General features: G+C 43.2%; 2 protein-coding genes across 14 annotated transcripts in view; one reads left to right on the top strand and one right to left on the bottom strand.

Annotated features, from left to right (window-relative positions):
* Nucleotides 1–17,296, bottom strand: part of ZMYND12 (zinc finger MYND-type containing 12) — a 24,870-nt gene extending 7,574 nt beyond the window's left edge. The window contains exons 1-7 of one of the 7 annotated variants that reach the window (XM_045373209.2): nucleotides 17,110–17,296; nucleotides 16,658–16,919; nucleotides 14,300–14,392; nucleotides 10,673–10,814; nucleotides 10,285–10,415; nucleotides 9,226–9,397; nucleotides 435–604 (exon numbers count right to left, since the gene is read on the bottom strand). In XM_045373209.2, the coding sequence (XP_045229144.1) occupies nucleotides 435–604; nucleotides 9,226–9,397; nucleotides 10,285–10,415; nucleotides 10,673–10,766 (567 nt within the window). In that variant the 5' untranslated portion in view covers nucleotides 10,767–10,814; nucleotides 14,300–14,392; nucleotides 16,658–16,919; nucleotides 17,110–17,296. Of the gene's footprint in view, nucleotides 1–434; nucleotides 605–9,225; nucleotides 9,398–10,284; nucleotides 10,416–10,672; nucleotides 10,815–14,299; nucleotides 14,393–16,657; nucleotides 17,038–17,109 lie in introns of those variants that run through there. The other 6 variants (XM_065533799.1, XM_065533788.1, XM_065533786.1 and 3 more) reach the window with 6 other exon arrangements.
* Nucleotides 17,111–21,165, top strand: PPCS (phosphopantothenoylcysteine synthetase). Of its 7 annotated transcripts, none has more exons than XM_015437526.4 (3): nucleotides 17,313–17,843; nucleotides 18,016–18,336; nucleotides 20,354–21,165. In XM_015437526.4, the coding sequence occupies exon 3, from the start codon at nucleotides 20,360–20,362 to the stop codon at nucleotides 20,675–20,677; it is 318 nt and encodes a 105-aa protein (XP_015293012.1). In that variant the 5' UTR covers nucleotides 17,313–17,843; nucleotides 18,016–18,336; nucleotides 20,354–20,359; the 3' UTR covers nucleotides 20,678–21,165. The 7 variants fall into 6 exon arrangements, 6 of the variants coding, with proteins under 6 accessions (XP_005543803.1, XP_005543805.1, XP_005543804.1 ...); XM_005543746.5 differs by lacking the exon at nucleotides 17,313–17,843 and adding an exon at nucleotides 17,111–17,269 and having other exon boundaries at nucleotides 18,016–18,119; XM_005543748.4 differs by having other exon boundaries at nucleotides 17,313–17,353; nucleotides 18,016–18,119.

Here is a 21,165-nt window from a genome sequence, read left to right as displayed (position 1 = left end):
CCCAGAGAATTTTGTATATTCAGCAGAGACGGGGTTTCACCACGTTAGTCAGGCTGATCTCAAATTCCCGACCTCTGGTGATCTGCCCACCTTGGCCTCCCAAAGTGCTGGGATTACAGGCATGAGCCACCATGCCCGGCCAGCAAAGCCCTTCTCTTAACGAGTGTGCTGTTTTGCCTCCCTTTACTCTTCAGGGCAACTAAAACTTCAGGAATATGTGACCTGGCCAAGGTTGAATAGCTAGGAAGTAGAAATGCTTGATCTCAGGTTATTAGAATTGTGTTATGGCTAACATTCTACCGAATAATCAGTTGTAAACAGAAAGTTTTAGAGAAATGCACAGTTTTAAAAAAAATAAAACAGACTTTGGAAATACACAGGTGTTATAATTTAGATTTTGGAAATATCCAGGTGTTATAACTTAGCTTGTTTACATCATTGGCCAGATGATAACGGGCTTCTTCATAGTTTTTCTTAGCTATATAGAGAAGTCCCAGGTTCCGATGCAGTAAAGAGTGGGTGGCATTACTACAGTCAGTTGATTTGAGGACTGTCCACTGGGCTTGGAATAGATATTCTTCAGCCTGAACGATTCGGCCCAGACCTGCCCAAAAGCAGAAAAGAAGGTTATAATTCATATCCGGGTCAAAGAACACAAGAGGAAATATGAGTCATTACCCATTCACTCATGTATTCATTGACTCAAGTATTTATTGACACACAAAAACTCTCACAGGAATGTTCATAGCAGCTTATTTGGAAGAGTCAAAAAAAACCCAGAAACAATGTAAATGTCCACCAGCTGATGAGTGGATGAACAAAAGGAGGCATCTCCATCTCCATCTCCATCTCCATGAGTGGAATATTAGTCATAAGAAGGAATGAAGTAGTGATGCCTGCTATAATGTGGGTGAACTTTGAAAACACTACACTAAGTGAAATAAACCAGACACCAAAGGCCACATATTATGTGATTCCATTTATATGAAATGTCTAGAACAGGCAAATCCATAGAGACGGAAAGTAGACTAGTGGTGGCCAAGCAACCACAGGGGGTCCAATGCAAGGGAGGCACTAAGAGGGAGTAACTGCTGACAATTGCAGGCTTTCTTTCAGGAGTGATGAAAATGTTGTGGAATTAGATCATGGTGACTGTTGCACAACCTACAGAATGTGCTAAAACCACTGGATTGTCTATTTATTTATTTATTTATTTATTTATTTATTTATTGACAGAGTCTCACTTTGTTACCCAGACCGGAGTGTAGTGGCACGATCTCGGCTCACTACAACCTCTGCCTCTAGGGTTCAAGTGATTCTTATGCCTCAGCCTCCCAAGTAGCTGGGACTGCAGGCATGCGCCACCACGCCAGGCTAATTTTTGTATTTTTAGTAGAGACAGCGTTTCACCATGTTTGCCAGGCTGGTCTCAAACCCCTGACATCAGGTGATCCACCCGCCTTGACCTCCCAAAGTGCTGGGAACATAGGTGTGAGACACTGCGTCTGGCCTGAATTGTTCTTTAAAAGAGTGAATTTTATGATATGTGAATTATATCTCAATTGTGAAATATATATATGCATATTTAATACCCTTTATGTGCCAGGCCTTGTGTTGAGTGATGGGGATTCAACGTGCAACATGAAAACAAATATATTTACAATATAGTATAATTGCAGTAGAAACACAAGCTTTGGAAGTGTCAGAGGATAGGAAATGTTTAATTCTACAGATGAGATGAGAGTGACACTGAAGCAGAGTCTGAGCTGGGTTTTGAGGATGAAAAGAAGTTTTCCAGGTAGATAAGGCAGGGAGAGCATCCCAGGCAGAAGTAACAGCATGTGCAATGTCACAGAAATATGAAATAATATGTTATGTTCATAGAACTATACAGAGTCATAGCTGCAGGGATTTGGTTCCAGAACCCCCATCAGATACCTAAATATAAGGATGCTCAAGGCTCTAATATAAAGTAGTGCAGTATTTGCACATAACCTATGCACATCATTCCTCATACTTTAAATCATCTCTAAATTACTTACAATACCTAATACAATGTAAATGCTATGTAAATAGTTGTTCTACTATATCATTTGTCTTTTTTAAGTTTAAATTTTTTCTTTTTTTGTTTATAAGCCCACAAGTAACATCATGTATTGTTTTTATTTGTATCATTTTTAATCATTGTGTTATTTTTAAAAATACTTTTGATCCATGGTTGCTTGAATGGGCAGATGCAGAAACTGCAAATATGGAGGGCCAACTGTATTGGCCTGTGATGCTGGAGCACAAATTGTGAAGGACAGAGTGGCAGAAAATGAGGCTACGGTGGTAGGCAGGGGGCAAGTCATGGAGGGCTTAGTGAGTTATGCCAAGGAACTTGATGCATGTGGATAAAAACTAGAGGATTTTCAAAAAGGGCGAGAGAATCAGATTTAAATTTAGAAAGTTCCTCTGGAACCAATGTGGAGGAGGGATCAGAAGGGAGGAATAAAGGTAGAAGATTCACTGGAAGATGTCTGAAACAGTTTGGGCAAGCACACTTAAGAGCCTGAAACAAGACAGTGAACGAAGTAGGAGGCAATCCAAAAGAGACAGGAAGTAGAATGGACAACACACGGTTACTAAGTAATGTGGAAGGTAAGAGAAAGGAAAGCCACCTTTATTGCTAATATTCAGATACTCTTGACACTTAAAGCTTTTTGTTTATTACCTATCATCTTTACACATACAGAGGCCTGCCTACCTGCTTGGCTCCTAGGGAAATGTGTCGGAACTGAATAGAAAGCCACTACGTCAGCATGCTGCAGGGCAGGAGGTGTGCTCTGGGGGTGAAGCATTGGTGTGACAGCTGCTGCAGCAGAAACCACACCAATGAAGGGTCAGGAGATAAGGACACGAACCCCTCATAAGCCAACCCTCTTCTCCTCTGTGTCCTTCCTGTCAGGCCTAGTTCATATGTAAGCATGCTTTTATTCTAGTTGTAACCCTACATCACTGAATAAAAGGAAAAGAGATGAAGAGGAAGCAGTCTACAAGGAGAACTAAGTAACTTTACCTGATGGAAGGTCAAAGGGCAAACTAAAATGGGAAACTACTAGATTAGGAGCACGAGGCCTAGTCCCTGATCCTGGCTCATGTGAACATGGCTAGTCACATCTTCCCTCCAGGCTTTGTCTATAAAATATGAGGTTTAGACTGAAGTCCTCTCAAATTTGAAGAAGCAAATGACTCTTAACTAAGATTGTTTAGATGGGAAAAAAAAGGGTACAGGGCATTGATAGATATTGGAAATTTAAAATTTTCAACATCCAGTTCTCACTCAAGAAGGCAATGCCAAAGAAGGAAGACTCCAAGGCCCAGCTGAACCAGCAGCTAAACAAGCATCTGTCCTAAAGGAAAAGGCATACTTGGGAGAATAAACTGTGAGGCTAGAGAGAGACAGTAAGGTGAGAAGAATGGGCTGCTACTAGCCCATGAGATTACAGTCAGAACTAAGCTTGTGACCAGTGAGTGTGTAAGTTCAGGCCTGCCTCTTATGGACAATGCCTGCCTGGAGAGGCATAGGGTGAAGTGGAGGTGGTGAAGACATAAAGGAAGTGATACTATCCCTTAGGGTGATTTTAATAGTTCATGGAATTGAGAAAGGACAGCCACTTACAGACCAGTGGTACTTGTCTGAAGGGTGAGGCCACAGGCTTACACTGGGTTAATGGCAGATCTGGGACATATTATGGGGGAAGATTTTGCAGGACTTGGTGATGAAAGTGAAGGAATGCAGCATACAGCGGTCACAGCTGAGTCAAAGGCTGTGGCTGTGAGGTGCCCAGGGGAAGAAAAGGGAATCTGCATTTATTGAAGACCTGTTATTTGCCCGACATTGTGCTAGTCCCTTTGCACCTGTGGTCTAAGTCTGCCAACAGCCCTGTGAAATAATTATCAGATGAGGAATTCAAAGAGGAGGCAACTTCATTCATTCATTCAACCAACCATATATTCACCTAATTGACTGATTATCACAATGCGTGACACTCAATGCACACTGAGACATGATCCCTGACTCCAAGAAGCTTAAAATCAAGTGAAGTAGGCATACAATAAATAGACAAAACATGAGTGCTGTGAAGGAAATGAACAGAACACAGTAACCAAAATCCTAGCTCACTGCAGCCTCCACCTCCTGGGCTCAAGCAATCCTCCCACCTCAGCCTCCCAAATAGCTGGGACTACTACAAGTGCATGCCACCATGCCCACCTAATTTCTTTTTTTTTCTTTTTTTTTTTTTTAGAGATGAGGTCTTGCTACGTTGCCCAGGCTGATCTTGAATGCCTGGGCTCAAGAGATCCTCCCATTTTGACCTCCCGAAGTGCTGAAAATACAGGTGTGAGTCACCACACCTGGCCAGTTTAAGCAGACACCTGAAGGACGATCAAAAGCCAGCCATGTATGAGAAAGGAAAGAGCATCCCAGGCAGAAGGAGATATATGTGAAAGCTCTGAGTGAGGAAGAGCTTGGTGCCTACGATCACCCAGCCAGTAAAGAAAGAGCTGATATTTGAACCCAGGCTCTCCTGCTTCCAAAGCGCTGATAACAGTGGGAGAAGATGAGTAGGTGGCTCCTCCTTGAAGTGTTACTGAAAATGTCATTTCTAGTTGATTAAAATTTCAAAGTTTTACTAAAAAGGAAAAATAAAGCTGAATATCTGTTATCTGTCCACTCCAGTCTGAAGGAATCTCTAAGATGGGAAAGAAACGTGTACACAGGAAAGTGATTTCTTTAGACTTCCAAAAAGGTTAGCAAGGTTTTAAACCAATGGCTGTGGAGTTACAGTGAAATCTTCCATTTAGACAGCACTTTCCAGACTTCAAAGCACTTTCATGGTCATTACACTTGAACTCATTTCGTCCTTAAAATAATCCTGTTAAGAGAACTCAGATTCAACACATACTTACACAGTGCTCACCAGGTTTCAGGTACTGTGAAATTATTTTTTTAGTACCTTCTCTGTGCTAAGTACTGGGCTGAGCATGAAGACATACGTGATGAGTAAGAACAGACACAGCCGGGTGCGGTGGCTCACGCCTGTAATCCCAGCACTTTGGGAGGCCGAGGCGGGCGGATCACAAGGTCAGGAGATCGAGACCACGGTGAAACCCCGTCTCTACTAAAAATACAAAAAATTAGCCGGGCGCGGTTGTGGGCGCCTGTAGTCCCAGCTACTCGGGAGGCTGAGGCAGGAGAATGGCGTGAACCCGGGAGGCGGAGCTTGCATTGAGCCGATATCGCACCACTGCACTCCAGCCTGGGCGACAGAGCGAGACTCCGTCTCAAAAAAAAAAAAAAAAAAGAACAGACACAGATCCAGTTCTCCCTGAGCTTACAGTCTACTGGAGCAGGGAGACAATTAAATAATCTCATCAATGAATACAATTATTAATGGAGTAAGTTCTCAGAAGAAAGGAGTAGGTCTTTAAATGAGTATATTAAAAAAGAGACCCAGCTGGGTGCGGTGGGTCACACCTGTAATCCCAGCACTTTGGGAGGCTGAGGTGGGTGGATCATTTGAAGTCAGGAGTTCAAGACCAGCCTGGGCAACATAGTGAAATCCTATCTCTACTAAAAATACAAAAAATAGCTGGGCATGGTGGCGTGTGCCTGTAGTCCCAGCTACTCAGGAGGCTGAGGCGGGAGAATCACTTGCTCCTGGGAGGCAGAGGTTACAGTGAGCAAGTCAGGCCATTGTACTCCAGCCTGTACAACAGACTGGGACTCTGTCTTAAAAAAAAAAAAAAGGGAGACCCAACCTGGTCTGGAGCCCTGGGAAAGCTTCTAGACAAGGCGGTAGTCACCCTTGAGCTGAAACCTGAAAGATATGAGGAGTTAATTCGATGAAGGGAAGAGGAGGAGAAGCAGAGAGAGTGGTTACAGAAAAGCCTTTCCGAACAAAGAAATCATCATGCTTCTGAGGAACTGAGAGAAGGCTGGTCAGTGTAACCGGAAAGGAGGGAGAAAAGAATCCAAGAGAGACAAGGTGATAGAATTGAGGTGGGAGAACCTGCTAAGGGCTAGATCAAGCACAGCCTCATGGGTTGCTTTAGAAATATGATCTTTAGGCCGGGCGCGGTGGCTCAAGCCTGTAATCCCAGCACTTTGGGAGTCCGAGACGGGCGAATCACGAGGTCAGGAGATCGAGACCATCCTGGCTAACACGGTGAAACACCGTCTCTACTAAAAAATACAAAAAACTAGCCGGGCGAGGTGGCGGGCGTCTGTAGTCCCAGCTACTCGGGAGGCTGAGGCAGGAGAATGGCATAAACCCGGGAGGCGGAGCTTGCAGTGAGCTGAGATCCAGCCACTGCACTCCAGCCTGGGCAACAGAGCGAGACTCCGTCTCAAAAAAAAAGAAATATGATCTTTATTCAGAGGAGTGATGGGTCACATTTCTGTATGCAAACAAGATTGGAGGGAGGCCAGAGAAGATGTGGGGAGACCAGTTAGCAGGCAGTGGTCTAGATGAGAGATGATGAGACTTGGGCTAGGGTGAGTTTTCCAGAATCCCATAGCTAGCCAGTGTCACAGATAAACAGAACCTGGGCTGTATTTTCTTGTCCAGTGCTTTTCTCATTAGTTTGGAGGAAAGACAGTCTGGAATGCGGTGTCAGACCTGAGCAGGGTGAGCAGGGCATTCCTGCAGGCAAACAGCCTGGTATCGGGGGTCGGAACCCCCACAAATGAGAAGGGATCCACACAGCAGAGGCAGCCTGGAATGGGGAGTCAGAGCCCATGGAGGGGGAGAAGGTATCTGTAAGGTGGAAAGGATGGAGTTAGAGAGCAGGGATTTGTTCATACAGGGGAACTGATTAACATATAAATAAACTAATGAAAGTGAAAGCTGTCAGCAAAGAGAGTTGCAATTATGGAATGGGAGTAAATCAGATTGAACCCTGTGGTGCTGTATTAGATCTGGATCAAACAGTATAGACTAGTGGTCATACAGATATTGATGTAGATATATAGATATAGGCCGGACACGGTGGCTCACACCTGTAATCCCGGCACTTTGGGAAGCTGAGGCAGGTGGATCACTTGAGGCCAGGAGTTCAAGCTCAGCCTGGCCAACATGATGAAACCCCGTCTCTATTACAAATACAAAAATTAGCCAGGCATGGTGGTGTGCACCTGTAGTCCCAGCTACTTGGGAGGCTGAGGCAGAAGAACTGCTTGAACCAGGGAGGGGGAGGCTGCAGTGAGCTCAGATTGCACCACTGCACTCTAGCCTGGGTGACAGAGTGAGACTCGGTCCCCACCCCAAAAAAAAGATATATACATATAGAAATAAATACAGATGTAATGTGTGTATACATATACCCATTATTATATTTAAACTTACTCCCTAACTCCACTGAGAAGGCCTGGGAGCAGTAACACCCCAATGGCATGAGTACATCTAGTGCACAGCTTTTGGCTTCTGAATTTCACTTTCCACTGAAAGAAATCAGGGCTCTTTAGAGGTATGTTCCAGAAAGCAGGAAAGTAAGCAAAGAACAAATGGGGTTGTATCTAGGAGATGTAGAAGCCAGCTTGAGTGGGAGCTGTCACTGGTCAAATCAGGGACGGTTTGAGCATCAAATTAATGATAGTAATGGATTTAAGCCCACTGAATAAAGAGGCAATACTGATATAAATAACTAAATAAATACGCTGAAAATTTGATGAGGAATGGAATATTTATATAGTTTCAAAGGACCTCTCCAAGAGATGAAAATTAAGGTTATTAATTACAGAAGGGGGAAAGAGTAACATTACAGGGAGGAAGCCTGGCAGACACCATCCTAATAGCGTAATTAAAATGAACATCATCAGTAATGAAAAAAAATGAAAACATGCCAATTTATAGAATGGGATGAGAACAGAGCATCACCTCAGTACTGTTTTTGCCAAAAATCCATAACCTGAAATAGGAAATATCATTAGGAAATATCAGACAAACCCAAACTGAGAGATGTTTTATACAATTGGCCTGTAACTTTTAAAAGTGTCAAGGTCGTAAAAGTCAATAAAAGGTTAAGAAACTATTCCAGAGTTTTGTTGCCAACACATGGCAACAAAATGAAAAGTGTGATCCTGAACTGTATCCTTTTGCTATAAAGATGTTATTGGGAAAATCTGAGAAACTTGCATAGGGTCTCTTAGATGACAGGGTCCCCTTGTGTGGTTCCCACAAAGACATTTTCCTTCCTAACCACAATACAATCTATCTCATTTACTAAGGGGACACTGAAGTATTCTAATGATAGGGAACCAGGAAGGCAACTTACTCTCAGAGAACTTAGAGGATAAAAGTTCTTTACACTGTACTTAATTTTAACAGTTTTACTTTTAAAAAAGTATTTTCTTAAATGGTGGCTATTAAAACGTATGAAGCATTTTTTAAACGGTAGCTATTAAAATATATGAAGTCGTAGCACAGTGCCTAAAACACCGCATTGCTCAAAATATCAATTCCTCTCAAAATGCCAGTTTTCCTTTTGTAGTAGCCACCACGTAGGGTGTCTGCTAAGTCTGCTCCATACTCTCAGAATTGCCTCTCCCATCTATAGGGGTAGGTTCCTGTATTTCTGAACTATGTGACTCTGATCCCAGGGAACAAAGGTGGATCCCACACTCAAGCTATGTCAACAAAATTCTGTCTTCTACGAATTTGTAATTGGAAATCAGAAGCTAATTAGTTTCTACTGCCTACCTTGAACCGAGAAAACATGTAAATTGAAAAACGCCATCTGACATTTTGGGGTAGCTGTCTTCTACAGTGAGCATAGGGTAGACAAATCTGGTCTGCAGAGAGGGAAAATAGCAAAGCAGACACCCAGAGAGAAGTAGAGACAGGAGACAAGGCCCAAGAGAGAGAACAAAAGACACCAGCCTTGGTTCCTTACAGCACTCCAATTCTAGTCCCTCATGAAGCCTCAGCTCCCGTAGGATACTACAGTACCCTCACAAAGTTCCTCCTTTTTGTGCAGGCCAGCTTGAGTGGATTTCTGCCAGTTGTAGACAAAAGTCTGTGACATCTCCTTCCCTACCTTATGCTAAACTTTTACAGCAACCCTGCTCCTTCTACAATAGGTGTCTTAGTGCCACTGTCAAGGGTGACTCTTTGATCATTGGTGTGACCCAAACATAGCACCACTTAAGGGATCCAGGGATCTCAAGTCGGTTTCACTCACCAAGGCTGGCCTCAGCCAACAGCAGGTAAGCAGGCACAAGCTCTACAGAGCTCAGGCCGTACAGGTTCACGCGGAAGCGAAGGGAATGCAAAGCTGCTGGTACAGCATCTTCATGTTTCCCTTCAAAGAGGTATTTCTGGGCTACGGTGTAGCAGAATTCAATCAAATACTTCTGTGGAAGAGAGAAACAGACTATCTGAGACAGTCTAAAGTTAAAGGCAGAGGTGGATGTAGATGGCCCTGGGGATAAGGCCAACACCTAATGACCCAGTTAAGGGCACATAGTGAGCCTCCCTGTATTAGAGTGGATGTGAAGCCCCACATAAGTGATATAAGAAGGTAAACTCTGGACTATGAGTTCCTTAAGGCCCAGGAATATGTGTCTTTTCATCTTAGTTCAGTGCTTGGCATAGATGAACATTCAATATAGAGTTATCAGATGAATAAATGAGTATTATTCTTATAGTTCTAATAAAACTTTACTTTAGCAAAGCTAGCATGTCTCAGGATAATCGGAAACTTTCTGCCTTCATAGTTGAGTTAATTTTGAGAGAAACATCTCATTTTCCCTTCCAGAATTATCCTGTTTAGCTAACATCACAAAAAATTTTAACTCTGCATTGTTTTAAGGCCACTATCAAAGTGTCATAACACTAAAATGGATGGATTTTATGTCTAGGGATTTATGGCTTATAATAAGGCGCTAATTTTTTAGAGTGATTGAGATGCTCAATACTCAGTAATACTCAACATTATACATAATAGTGGCAAGTTTTGCTAACCTCCTTTATTTATTCAGTAGTATATCCATACATCATTCTTAACCCTCCTATTACACGGCCAGGCTCTTGGCATCTGTGGATGTTATGGGCTCAACTGTGTCCCCCGCCAAAATTCATGTGTTGAAGCCCTAACCTGCAGTCTGTCACAATGTGACTATAATTGGAGCTAGGGCCTGTAGAAAGGTGATTAAGTTAGAATGAGGCCATTAGGGTAGGCCCTAATCTAATCTGACTTGTACCTTTATAAAAAGAGGAAATTGGACACACACAGAGATACCAGGGATGCTTGCACACAAAGGACCACGTGAAGATACCGCAGGAAGGCAGCCATCTGCAAGCCAGGAAGAGAGGCCTCAGAAGAAACCAAACCTGCTGACCCCTTGATCTTGGACTTCCCAGCCTCCAGAGCTGTGAGGAAATAAATGTATGTTGTTTGAGCCACCCAGTTTGTGGTATTTGGTTGTGCACTAGCAGACTAATACAGTGAGTATTTAGTAAATGTGGAAAACAACAGACTGAATGGTACTGAGGACTTAAAAAGATATAAAACAAAGTCTCTGCCCTCAGTGAAGTTACAATTTAGTGATCTCAACACAGTTCGACCCTTGTCTTGGGCAGCTTCACCGCACCTACGACTTAACCTTGGAAAGTGCTGTAGGCCCTACCTGCCGCTGCTGCAGCTGCTGCAGGCCATGCTGCCGTTCTTCCTCTGAATTGTAGAAGGGCATAGAAGTGCGCAGTGGAATCAAGAGCTGACATATTTTCTCATGGATGCTGTCCCAGTCAGCTTTCTGATGTACCACCCCACTGACAACAGAAACATAGACTTCATGATCTTTATATTTGACTTAAGATTCCATTAACCCTCCTACTGACCTATCCCTAGACACCAGAAAAGTAAGCCAAACACAAACCAGGCAGGGAGCTCAAAGCCATTTCTGAGACTCAAATCTCTTTTTTTTTCATGTGGTTATTTGATGGTGTATAAACTGTGTTGGGACTGGAGAGTATATTGTTTCTGCAGGCACACATTCACATTCTGAAGTCACACAGGGATACTGGCATGCAATTGCTCATAGTGTTCTCTTATAATCTCTCTTATTTCTGCAAGGTTGGTAGTAATGTCTTCACTTTCATTTCTGATTTTAGTAATCTGAATCTTCTTTTCTAGGCCAGTCAACCTAGCTAAAGGTTTGTCAATTTTGTTGGTCTTTTCAAGGAGCCAATTTTTGGTCTCATTGATTCTCTCTGTAGTTTCTTTATTCTCTGTTTTATCTCTGCTATAATCTTTAATTTTCCTTTCTTCTGCTAGCTTGTGTCTATACCCAACACAGGGCTGTCCATAAAGGAGCTTATAAATACGTTTTCATTTGCTCTTCTTTTTCTAGTTTCTTAAGATGAAATGCTAGGTTACTGATTTGAGATCTTCTTTTTAATGTAATGTATATTAGTATAAATTCATATGAGTACTAAATTCATACAGTACCCTCTGAGTACTGCTTTGCCAGCATCTAAGTTTTAGTATGTTGTTTTTGTTTTCATTTATCTCAAAGCATTTTCTAACTTCCCTTGTAATTTCTTCTGTGACTCATTGGTTAAGAGTATGTTATTTCTACATATTTGTAAATTTACCAATTTTCCTTGTTATTGACTACTAATTTCATTCCATGTAGGTGGAGAACATACTCTCTATGAAATCAATCCTTATAAATTTATTGAGATTTACTTTATGGTCTAACATAGGGTCTATCCTGAAGAATGTTCTATATGCACTACAGAAGAATAGGCATTCTGCTGTTATTGAATGGTGTTCCATAGATATGTTAGGTCTAGTTGGTTTATAGTATGGTTCAAGTCTTATATTTCCTTGCTAATCTGTCTAATTGTTCTATGCATTACTGAAAGTGGGATATTTGATCTCCTATCTAGTTGTTCTATTCATTACTAAGAGTGGGATATTGGATCTTTCATCTAGTTCTGTTCATCACTGAAGGTAGGATATTGAAGTCTCCAACTATTATTATTAAATTGTCTATTTTTCTCTCTAATTTTGTCTGTTTTTGCTTCATGTATTTTGAGGCTCTGTTGTTAGATGCATACAATTATGAGTTTTTGCATTTCTATTGCTTATTACACATTTTCACTTAAATGTGAGTTAACTGTTTGATTCCATTTATACGTATTTCAAAACAGGTAACAATAATCTAGAAGAGGGGTCAGAAAAGTTTTTCTGTAAAGGGTCAGATAAATATTTTAGGTTTGAGAGCTATAGGGTCTCTGTTGCAACTACTCAATTCTGCTGTTGTAGCACAAAAGCAGCCACAGACAATATACAGCCATGTTCAAGCACCTTCTTGGACAATATCGCCACCTTCTTGGACAACAGAAATGCAATTAAAGTATTTTCTTTATAAGTTGTGACTGCTACCAAAGAAATAACAGAAACCATTTAAAAATGTTTTTGGGGAGGTAGAGAATTATTATAAACAGATCAATAAAAGCACTTAACCAGGATATAGCTGAGTTCCACAGGGAATTTATCAAGTGGGGCTTGTAAGCAATGGAAATGTTAACTTAGATGCCTGAACTTTTGTTCCACTGAGAGCAACTGACATATTTTGCCTTTCTAAACAAAGTGAGCTTTATTTATATATTTGCGGGCTCCCTGCTTATTGATCTGTCCCACTCGTAACACAGGGTCAGGGATAAAGTAGGAATGGATAAATGCTTTCAATCGGGGCTCACAATTAAGTAGCTTGTGAGCCAGACATGTTTTATTTGGCTATTATCATGTTTTTTTAAGCTGAATTTGTATGTCTTTAGGCAGGGCATTCATTCTACAATTCACCACTGATCCTATAGCTTTCTATTATTGAATACCACTTCACTGTTTGTTTTGTTAGTAATCTGCAACATTTTTTGCAACAATTTTTCCTTTTGTTTGACATACGGAGCACAAACTTAAATGCCTTCACTGGCCAGGAGGAGAAAACAAACGGTGAAGTGGTATTCAAGAACAGGAAGCAACAGTATTTGTAGTGAATTACAGAATGTATGCCCTGACTAAAGACATTTAAATTCATGCAAACCTATGATACTGAAGTCTCTTTTACCTGTCACCAATGTTTTAGTATGTACTTCCATAAAATTACCTTTTCTTAAAAATGTTCTCATGTCCTGTAATCCCAGCATTTTGGGAGGCCAAGGAGGGCGGATCACAAGGTCAGGAATTCCAGACCAGCCTGACCAATATGGTGAAACACCATCTCTACTAAAAATACAAAAAAATTAGCCAGGCATGGTGGCGCATCCCTGTAATCCCAGCTACTTGGGAGGCTGAAGCAAGAGAATTGCTTGAACCGCTTGAACCTGGGAGTTGGAGGTTGCAGTGAGCTGAGATCGTGCCACTGCGCTGCAGCCTGGGCGACAGAGCAAGACTCTGTCACAAAAAAATAATAAAAAAATAAAAGTTCTACTGTGTCTCTAAGTAAATAAAAATGTGCTATTCTCCGAGAATGGTTGTAATCCACTATAGAGCAATATGCACAAGATTACACACAATATATAAAATAAATGTATTCAGAGAAAAGAAGGAAATTCATCAAAATTTCAGGTTATTAATCTCTGGGTTGTGGGATTATGGATTGTTTTTCTTCTTTATTTTTTATATTTTCAGGTTTTCTGCAGTGAGCATGAACTGCATTTATAATCAGGAAAAAAACTCTTTTACAGAAAAAAAACTTTCACAAATTCAAACTGACTTTCTTGCTCCTTAAACTTGGGATGATGAAAAAGAACATTTACTGTGTGCCAATGTGGTTCCAGGCAGGGTACTAGGTGCTTTACATTCAACCATCAAAACCTACAGAACAACGACCTCAGTTTTGTTTTATCAAAAATCTTGAAAACTCCAAGACACACAGACATAGAAATCTGGAGAAAAGGAAGCAAAAAAACAAAAGGAGAAGGTCTTAAAGAGAATTAAAAGCAAGTAAAATAAGTAAAAGAAAAAAAATAGAAGGGCATAGAAGATGATAATTCATACATGCATTCATCAGATATTAGTGCCAACTATTTCTTTCTTTTTTTCATGTTTTTATTTTTTATTTTTTGGCCCAAGGAATAAAAGCACAAATGCCAACGATTTCAAGACACTTTGCTAGAGACTACAGGGCATACAATGACAGGTCAGACATAGATCAAAAGTTAGCATACTTGACAGTCCCTCTGTACACATTTAACGTAGTATCTAGCATTAATGGAGCATAACAAAATTGAAATAACACACTCACCAACAATTAAAATGAAGGGAAATATGAGATGAGTCATCTGAGAGATACAGAGTACTGTAAAGTCAGTTCAGAGGAAGAAGGAATTACTTCCGGCTGGAGGGATAAAGAGGACAGGGGTGTTTTAAGGAAAAAGTCAGTGCTCACACCAGGCAAAAGGATTGAATCTTTCCCAAGCCTGAGTGGCAGGTTTTACTCACGGCTGTTTACTGGTCATCTCTCCAGGGGTGACCCAAAGGCCTCTCAAACTCTATGCCCACAACCAAATCTGACGCCCACCATCTTTTCCCCCTGTGTTCCTTGCCCAAGTTAATGGGTTTATTATCCATTTAGTTTTATTCAACAGATGTTCATTGAGTGTCTGGTATGTGTGGGCACTGGGCCTAGTAAAAGACATAGACATCAGATAAGCAAACACAAAAATATAAAAGTACAGAAAAAGCAAAGAAAAGTGGTACTGTGAGTGAGAAAAGTATGACAGCGAGTTGAGACTGGGTTTAGACCTCTTTGAAGAAACGACATTTAAACTGAGAACTGAAGGATGAAAGAGAGCCAGGAAGGCTTGTAGTTGAAGGGGAGGTTCCTAGCAGAGAGAACAGTCCGGGAAAAGAAACTGAGGGAAGAAAGGACTTAGCAAATTAGAACTTCAGTTCTCTATAACTACAGCAAAGAAAAAATGGGGTGAGTGCGGTGGGAAGTAAAGGTAGAGAAATAGCCAGGGCCTTGTATTTTCTGTTACAAATTCTGAATTATATTCTAAATGCAATGAAGCCACCAAAGAGGAGATAGCAATGAAAACACAGATGTCATCCCTACCCTTGTGGGGCATACGCCTAATGAAGGAAATAAATAAATGATTTCAGTCCATATTCTAAGTGTTAGGATAGGGAACATACTCAGTGCTTTCAGAGCACTGAGGAAGGACACCTAGGCCAGTATGAGAAGGTACTGCAACAGCTTCTTAATCTGTTATGCAGCCGGCAGTGTCTACCTTCCTCTGTATCTTCCACACTGCAGCCCATCCTCTTTCGTTAACACAAATGAGAGCATGTCAGCTCAAAACCATCCATGGTTTCCCAGGGGATAAATTTCAAACCCTTGATCTCATGTCACTGACTGGCCCTAACCTTTATCTTCTTGGTTTAAACTTCTACTACCTATCACAATGATATTCCAACTTTTTTTTTTTTTTTTTTTGAGACAGAGTTTCACTCTTGTTGCCCAAGCTGGAGTGCAATGGAGTGATCTTGGCTCACTGCAACCTCCGCCTCCCGGGTTCAAGCAATTCTCCTGCCTCAGCCTCCCGAGTAGCTGGGATTACAGGTGTGTGCCACCACACCTGGCTAATTTTGACTCAACCTATAGTAAGAAATACGTTTTCCCTGTACACACGCCCACATAAAACACTAAGACAAGTTTCAAGAAACAGTTCAGGTAGGATTAACCTGATACTTTCTACTCATTCTATGCTCTTCTTTGTTGTTGTTGTTTTCTCTAAATGGTGGTTGTGACTTATTCATAAACTGCTAAAGGGCCCTGGCCTGCAGTTTGAAAATCACTGACTGCTCCCTCCACTACTATGTTCTCCACTCAGCTGTTAGCAAACTCTCTTCTTTTGCCATTTGCCCTAGCAGTCCTGGATGCCGGGAATGCCCTATCCTTCTTCACTACTCCTGTACACAGCAGGTTCTGACTGTCCTCTCAAAACGCAGCTCAAATGTTTCCTCCATAGAGAAAGCTTTCCACACACTGCCCCATTCACTATCGTCTCACTCTCGTCGCCCAGGCTGGAGTGCAGTGGCGATCTCCACTCACTGAGAACTCCGCCTCCCGGGTTCAAGCGATTCTTCCGCCTTAGCCTCCGGAGTAGCTGGGATTACAGGCGCCCAGCACCACTCCCAGCTAATTTTTGTATTTTTAGTAGAGACAGGGTTTCACCACGTTGGCCAGGCTGGTCTCGAACTTCTGACCTCAGGTGATCCACCCGCCTCGGCCTCCCAAAGTGCTGGGATTACAAGCGTGAGCCACCACGCCCGGCCTGTTTCTTTACTGATTTGTCTCCCACATTAGAATGTTAGATCTTTGAAGGAACTGATCTACCGAGCTACCAAAGTAACTTCAGCACCTAAAATAGTGCGTAACACATAGTAGGCCTTCAGAAAACATGAATGACGAATGAGTAAGTGGGAGATGAGGCAGACGAGGCCACGGGAGTCTTAGGGGCCTGTCTTAAAGCCCCTGTTTTTGAGGCATCCCTTGCAGAGTCAGGGGCCACGGCTAACGCAAGGTACCCAAGCCAGACCCGGGAATGGGAGAGAGGGAGGGAGTTAAAGCGCCCAGGTGCCACGTTTCAGGGCCTACCAGTAATAAGTGACTGTGCAGGCCGCGCACACCCGCTCAGCTGGGGCTTCGCACACCTCACAGCAGAGCCTGCGCCCCTTGGGGACCGCCAGTGGATAGATCACATTCATGTTGCAGCCAGAGATGCTGGTCTCTAAGACGGTTGCCCGGCGAGGATACGCTGAACCCCGGCGTCACGTGACAATCGCGGGCCCGCGTACTTGGCAGCATTTCGAGGGCAGAGGGCGGTGGGACGTGACTCGACTAACGTCTGGGTCTATCGCTGAAGTTGAAAAAGGGAAAGAAAGAAATAAAAAGAAGCACAAAATCCACAAGTCCTACGGGTCAAATGGCCGAGAAAGGACTCCCAAGGAGTCCAAGTCCATGAAGGCCCGTACAGTGGCCGGTAAGGGTCAAACATGGCCAGTTCTTCACCCAGGCTAGGAAACGAACGTGAAGGAGCGTGACCCTACCAGATGCCCACGCAGCCGGGGATCCCCCTCGTTGCAGTGTCACTTTCGCTGGGCTCTGGGGCAGAACAACTACGCATTTCCAGATTTGGCGAGATCGGGACCTAGTGTCAAAACGAGGGTAGTGAACCGCCCGCTCACTGCGGCCCCGCGTTTACACCAGGTAGGGGAAAAGGGGCGTGGCGCGTCTGCCGCGGAGCGTGCGCAGGCGCCGGCCGCTGCGGGGCAGATGGCGGAAATGGACCCGGTAGCCGAGTTCCCCCAACCTCCCGGTGCTGCGCGCTGGGCTGAGGTTATGGCTCGCTTCGCGGCCAGGCTGGGCGCGCAGGGCCGGCGGGTGGTGTTGGTCACGTCAGGCGGCACCAAGGTCCCACTGGAAGCGCGGCCGGTGCGCTTCTTGGACAACTTCAGCAGCGGGCGGCGTGGTGCAACCTCGGCCGAGGTCTTCCTAGCCGCCGGCTACGGGGTCCTGTTCTTGTATCGCGCTCGCTCCGCCTTCCCCTATGCCCACCGCTTCCCACCCCAGACTTGGCTGTCCGCTCTGCGGCCTTCGGGCCCAGCCCTTTCGGGCTTGCTGAGCCTGGAGGCCGAGGAGAATGCACTTCCGGGTTTTGCTGCGGCTCTGAGATGCTACCAGGAGGCTGCGGCTGCAGGCACCTTCCTGGCGGTAGAGTTCACCACTTTGGCGGACTATTTGCATCTGTTGCAGGCTGCGGCCCAGGCACTTAATCCGCTAGGTGCGTGCCCTAGGAGTACCCCTTTTGCCTGGAAGCACAGCCTTTCTCTGCAGCCACTTATCCCCTTGCCTCTCGCTTACCCACGGATCTCAGCTGGGGGACCCGAGTTGACAAGAAGCTGATCCTATACCGTACCTCGCCGATTTGTTACACCTTGTGTTTCTCTTTGCAGGCCCTTCTGCGATGTTTTACTTGGCTGCGGCTGTGTCAGATTTCTATGTTCCTGTCTCTGAAATGCCTGAACACAAGATCCAGTCATCTGGGGGCCCACTGCAGGTGATGGGCGCTTCTCTTCCAGAGATCTAATCTCATATAACCAATCTTGGGTTAATTTCCTCTTGATCTGGAGATGGCCTTTCTGCATCTGTATTCGCTAGGCACAGGGGATACAGAGATGAATAAGACACCGCCCTCCCTCATGGACCTCACAATCTAGTGAGGGAGCTGGACACAGACATAATTACAATACAGAGTGATAAATGCTCTAGTGGAGGTATGTACAAAGTGCAGTCAGATCATGGGGCGAGTGAATCCTGGGGGAGTCGATGAAGCTTCTTGGAGGAGATGAACTGAGTTTTAAAAGATGAGCAGAGCCGAGCGCGGTGGCTCACGCCTATAATTCCGCACTTTGGGAGGCCAAGGAGGGCGGATCGCCTGAGGTCAGGAGTCTGAGACCAGCCTGGCCAACATGGTGAAACCCGTTCCCTACTAAAAAAATACAAAAATTAGGCAGGCGTGGTGGCAGGCGCCTGTAATCCCAGCTACTCCGGAGGCTGAGGCAGAAGAATCGCTTGAACCCGGGAGGCGGAGGTTGCAGTGAGCCGAGATCGTGCCATTGCACTCCAGCCTGGGCGACAAGAGCGAGACTCTGTCTCAAAAAAACAAAAAACAAAACAAAATGAGCAGAGGGTGTACGAAATGGGAAAGGTCATTCCAAGTGGAGTATGGCACTTGGAATTTGGAAGTGGGCAGTGGGCTGTGAACTGAAGTGCTTTGGTAAGGCTGGAGAGCTGGCCGAAGAGATGGCTTGCTTTGTAGAAGACTTTGTTTTCCTTTTTTAAGGAGCTTGGACTTTTTCTTGTGGAGCTAAGGGACACATAAGTAGGAGAATGAGATAAAGTTTTTGTTTGAGAACAACATTCTGGCATCAGTATGAAAGATGAAGCCAGAGAGGGAGAAAGTGGAGTGGGTAGATTAGTTGGGGGCTATTGTAGATTAAGGAAGAAATATGGATAAGGTAGGTTGTGATTTTAGATGATCTGACTTCTTGGAACCTTCGGGAGTTCTTAGTCATTTATTGGGTGATACAGGTAGGATTTTATTAGGAGAAACTCTTATCTGTGGAGCATTTGCCGACTTTGTAGAATAGTTGATTGAGGTCCTACGCTGCTGTAGGACCTGGAGATGAAAGCAGTGAAAAGAAACATACCCTGCCCTTGTGTTGCTTCCTCTGCAGAGGAGACAATAAATTAAGTCAAATACATACCTCATTTTGTAGTGATAAATGCTAAGGAGAAAAATAAAGTATAAACAGGTATATGATCCCTATCACACTAACAGCTTTTTTTTAGGGGAAATTCTGATGATTAGCTTAGTGATTTCACACTTTTAAATCTCTGGGATCTTTAGTTTATCTCATAGTTTTTAGTTCTATCTTGAAAGTAACAAAGCAACTGAACATTACCCTGAGAAGGGATTGGGGATGAGGTACTAGGAGTTTTGGTCAAGTGAAAATAAAATCAGTTTCCTCACTGCTAAGTTGTGTTACAAGTGACCATTTTAAAATGGAATCTAAGAGCCATTCTACCAATGCAAGAAATATTTAGGCTGAGAGGTTTAAAAACCCAACTTTATTTTGGCTTCTGCCAAACATTTGTATGAACAGATTCTTTGTATCTATTTAGTTGAGGGTTTGGTTCAAACCCTCAAAAATGGTGGTAAGGGTGGCAGAGCAGGGCAGAGCTTGTTCAGAAGACATGGTTTGCCCCAGAATATGTATGGAGCCTTGAATTTAGGCATCCCTGTGAACTCTACAGAACCAAGGCTTTTTTTTTTTTTTTTTTTTTTTTTTTTTGGAGACAAAGTCTCGCTCTGTTACCCAGGCTGAAGTGCAGTGGCACGAATACAGCTCACTGCATCCTCAACCTCCCAGGCTCAAGTAATCCTCCCATCTCAGCCTCCTGAGTAGCTGGGACTACAGGTGGGTGCCACCATGATTGGCTAATTTTTGTATTTTTTTTTTTGTAGAGACCTGGTTTTGCCATGTTGCCCAGGCTGGTCTTGAACTGGGCTCAAGCGATGCACCCACCTTGGCCTTCCAAAGTGCTGGGATTACAGGCCAAGCCACTGTGTTCCCCTAAGGCTTTTTAAACTAAGCATTTAATTGAAAAGTTTGATAGTTGAGAAATCCCACTTAAATTTGATTCCTTAGTTTCCATAGTTTCCCATGAGATTGACCTGGTAGATAATGGCCATTGTTTGCTTATTAAGCTTTTCTTTTTCCAATACAGATAACAATGAAGATGGTGCCAAAACTGCTTTCTCCTTTGGTTAAAGATTGGGCTCCCAAAGCATTTATAATTTCCTTTAAGTTGGAGACTGACCCTGCCATTGTAATTAATCGAGCTCGGAAGGCTTTGGAAGTTTATCAGCATCAAGTGGTGGTGGCTAATATCCTTGAGTCACGACAGTCCTTTGTGTTTATTGTAACTAAAGACTCGGAAACCAAGTTATTGCTATCAGAGGAAGAAATAGAAAAAGGCATAGAGATAGAAGAGAAGATAGTGGATAATCTTCAGTCTCGACACACAGCTTTTATAGGTGACAAAAACTGAAGTAAAAAGCCCTTACAGGATCAAAAATTGTTCAGGGCTCTTAGAGATGGTGAAAACTATAATAAAACCGTGGCTTTCATATGGACAGAGAAAATGAAAGAAAGGGAAAAGGCAGTGGTATGCAGGCAAATATGGTTTGGTATTTTGTCTTTTAATGACACCTGATACACTCACCTGAATGTTACTTTGATTTTGAAATTGAACACTAGAACTGTTTCTCACCTTTAAAAAGAAGAGCTTATTGGGAATTACATATTCCTTAAAATATACATGGGGGCCTGAATATCAGCCATCTTTATACTATAAAAAGAGGATTATGGATGCATGAATGGTCATGCTTTGGTGATCAAATATTGGTTGAATGCCTATGTATGTCAGGCCCTGTGCTGAGCCATGAGGATTAAAAAGATGAATAAACATGTCTTGTTTAGGAAATGGATGTATAAAAAATTAAGTGCAATAAAGTGTGTGTCCAAAAGTTGACCCAA

This window comes from Macaca fascicularis, chromosome 1 (genome assembly GCF_037993035.2).
Source record: "Macaca fascicularis isolate 582-1 chromosome 1, T2T-MFA8v1.1".
Classification (NCBI taxonomy): Eukaryota; Metazoa; Chordata; class Mammalia; order Primates; family Cercopithecidae; genus Macaca; species Macaca fascicularis.
This window is presented reverse-complemented; position numbering and strand designations above follow the sequence as displayed.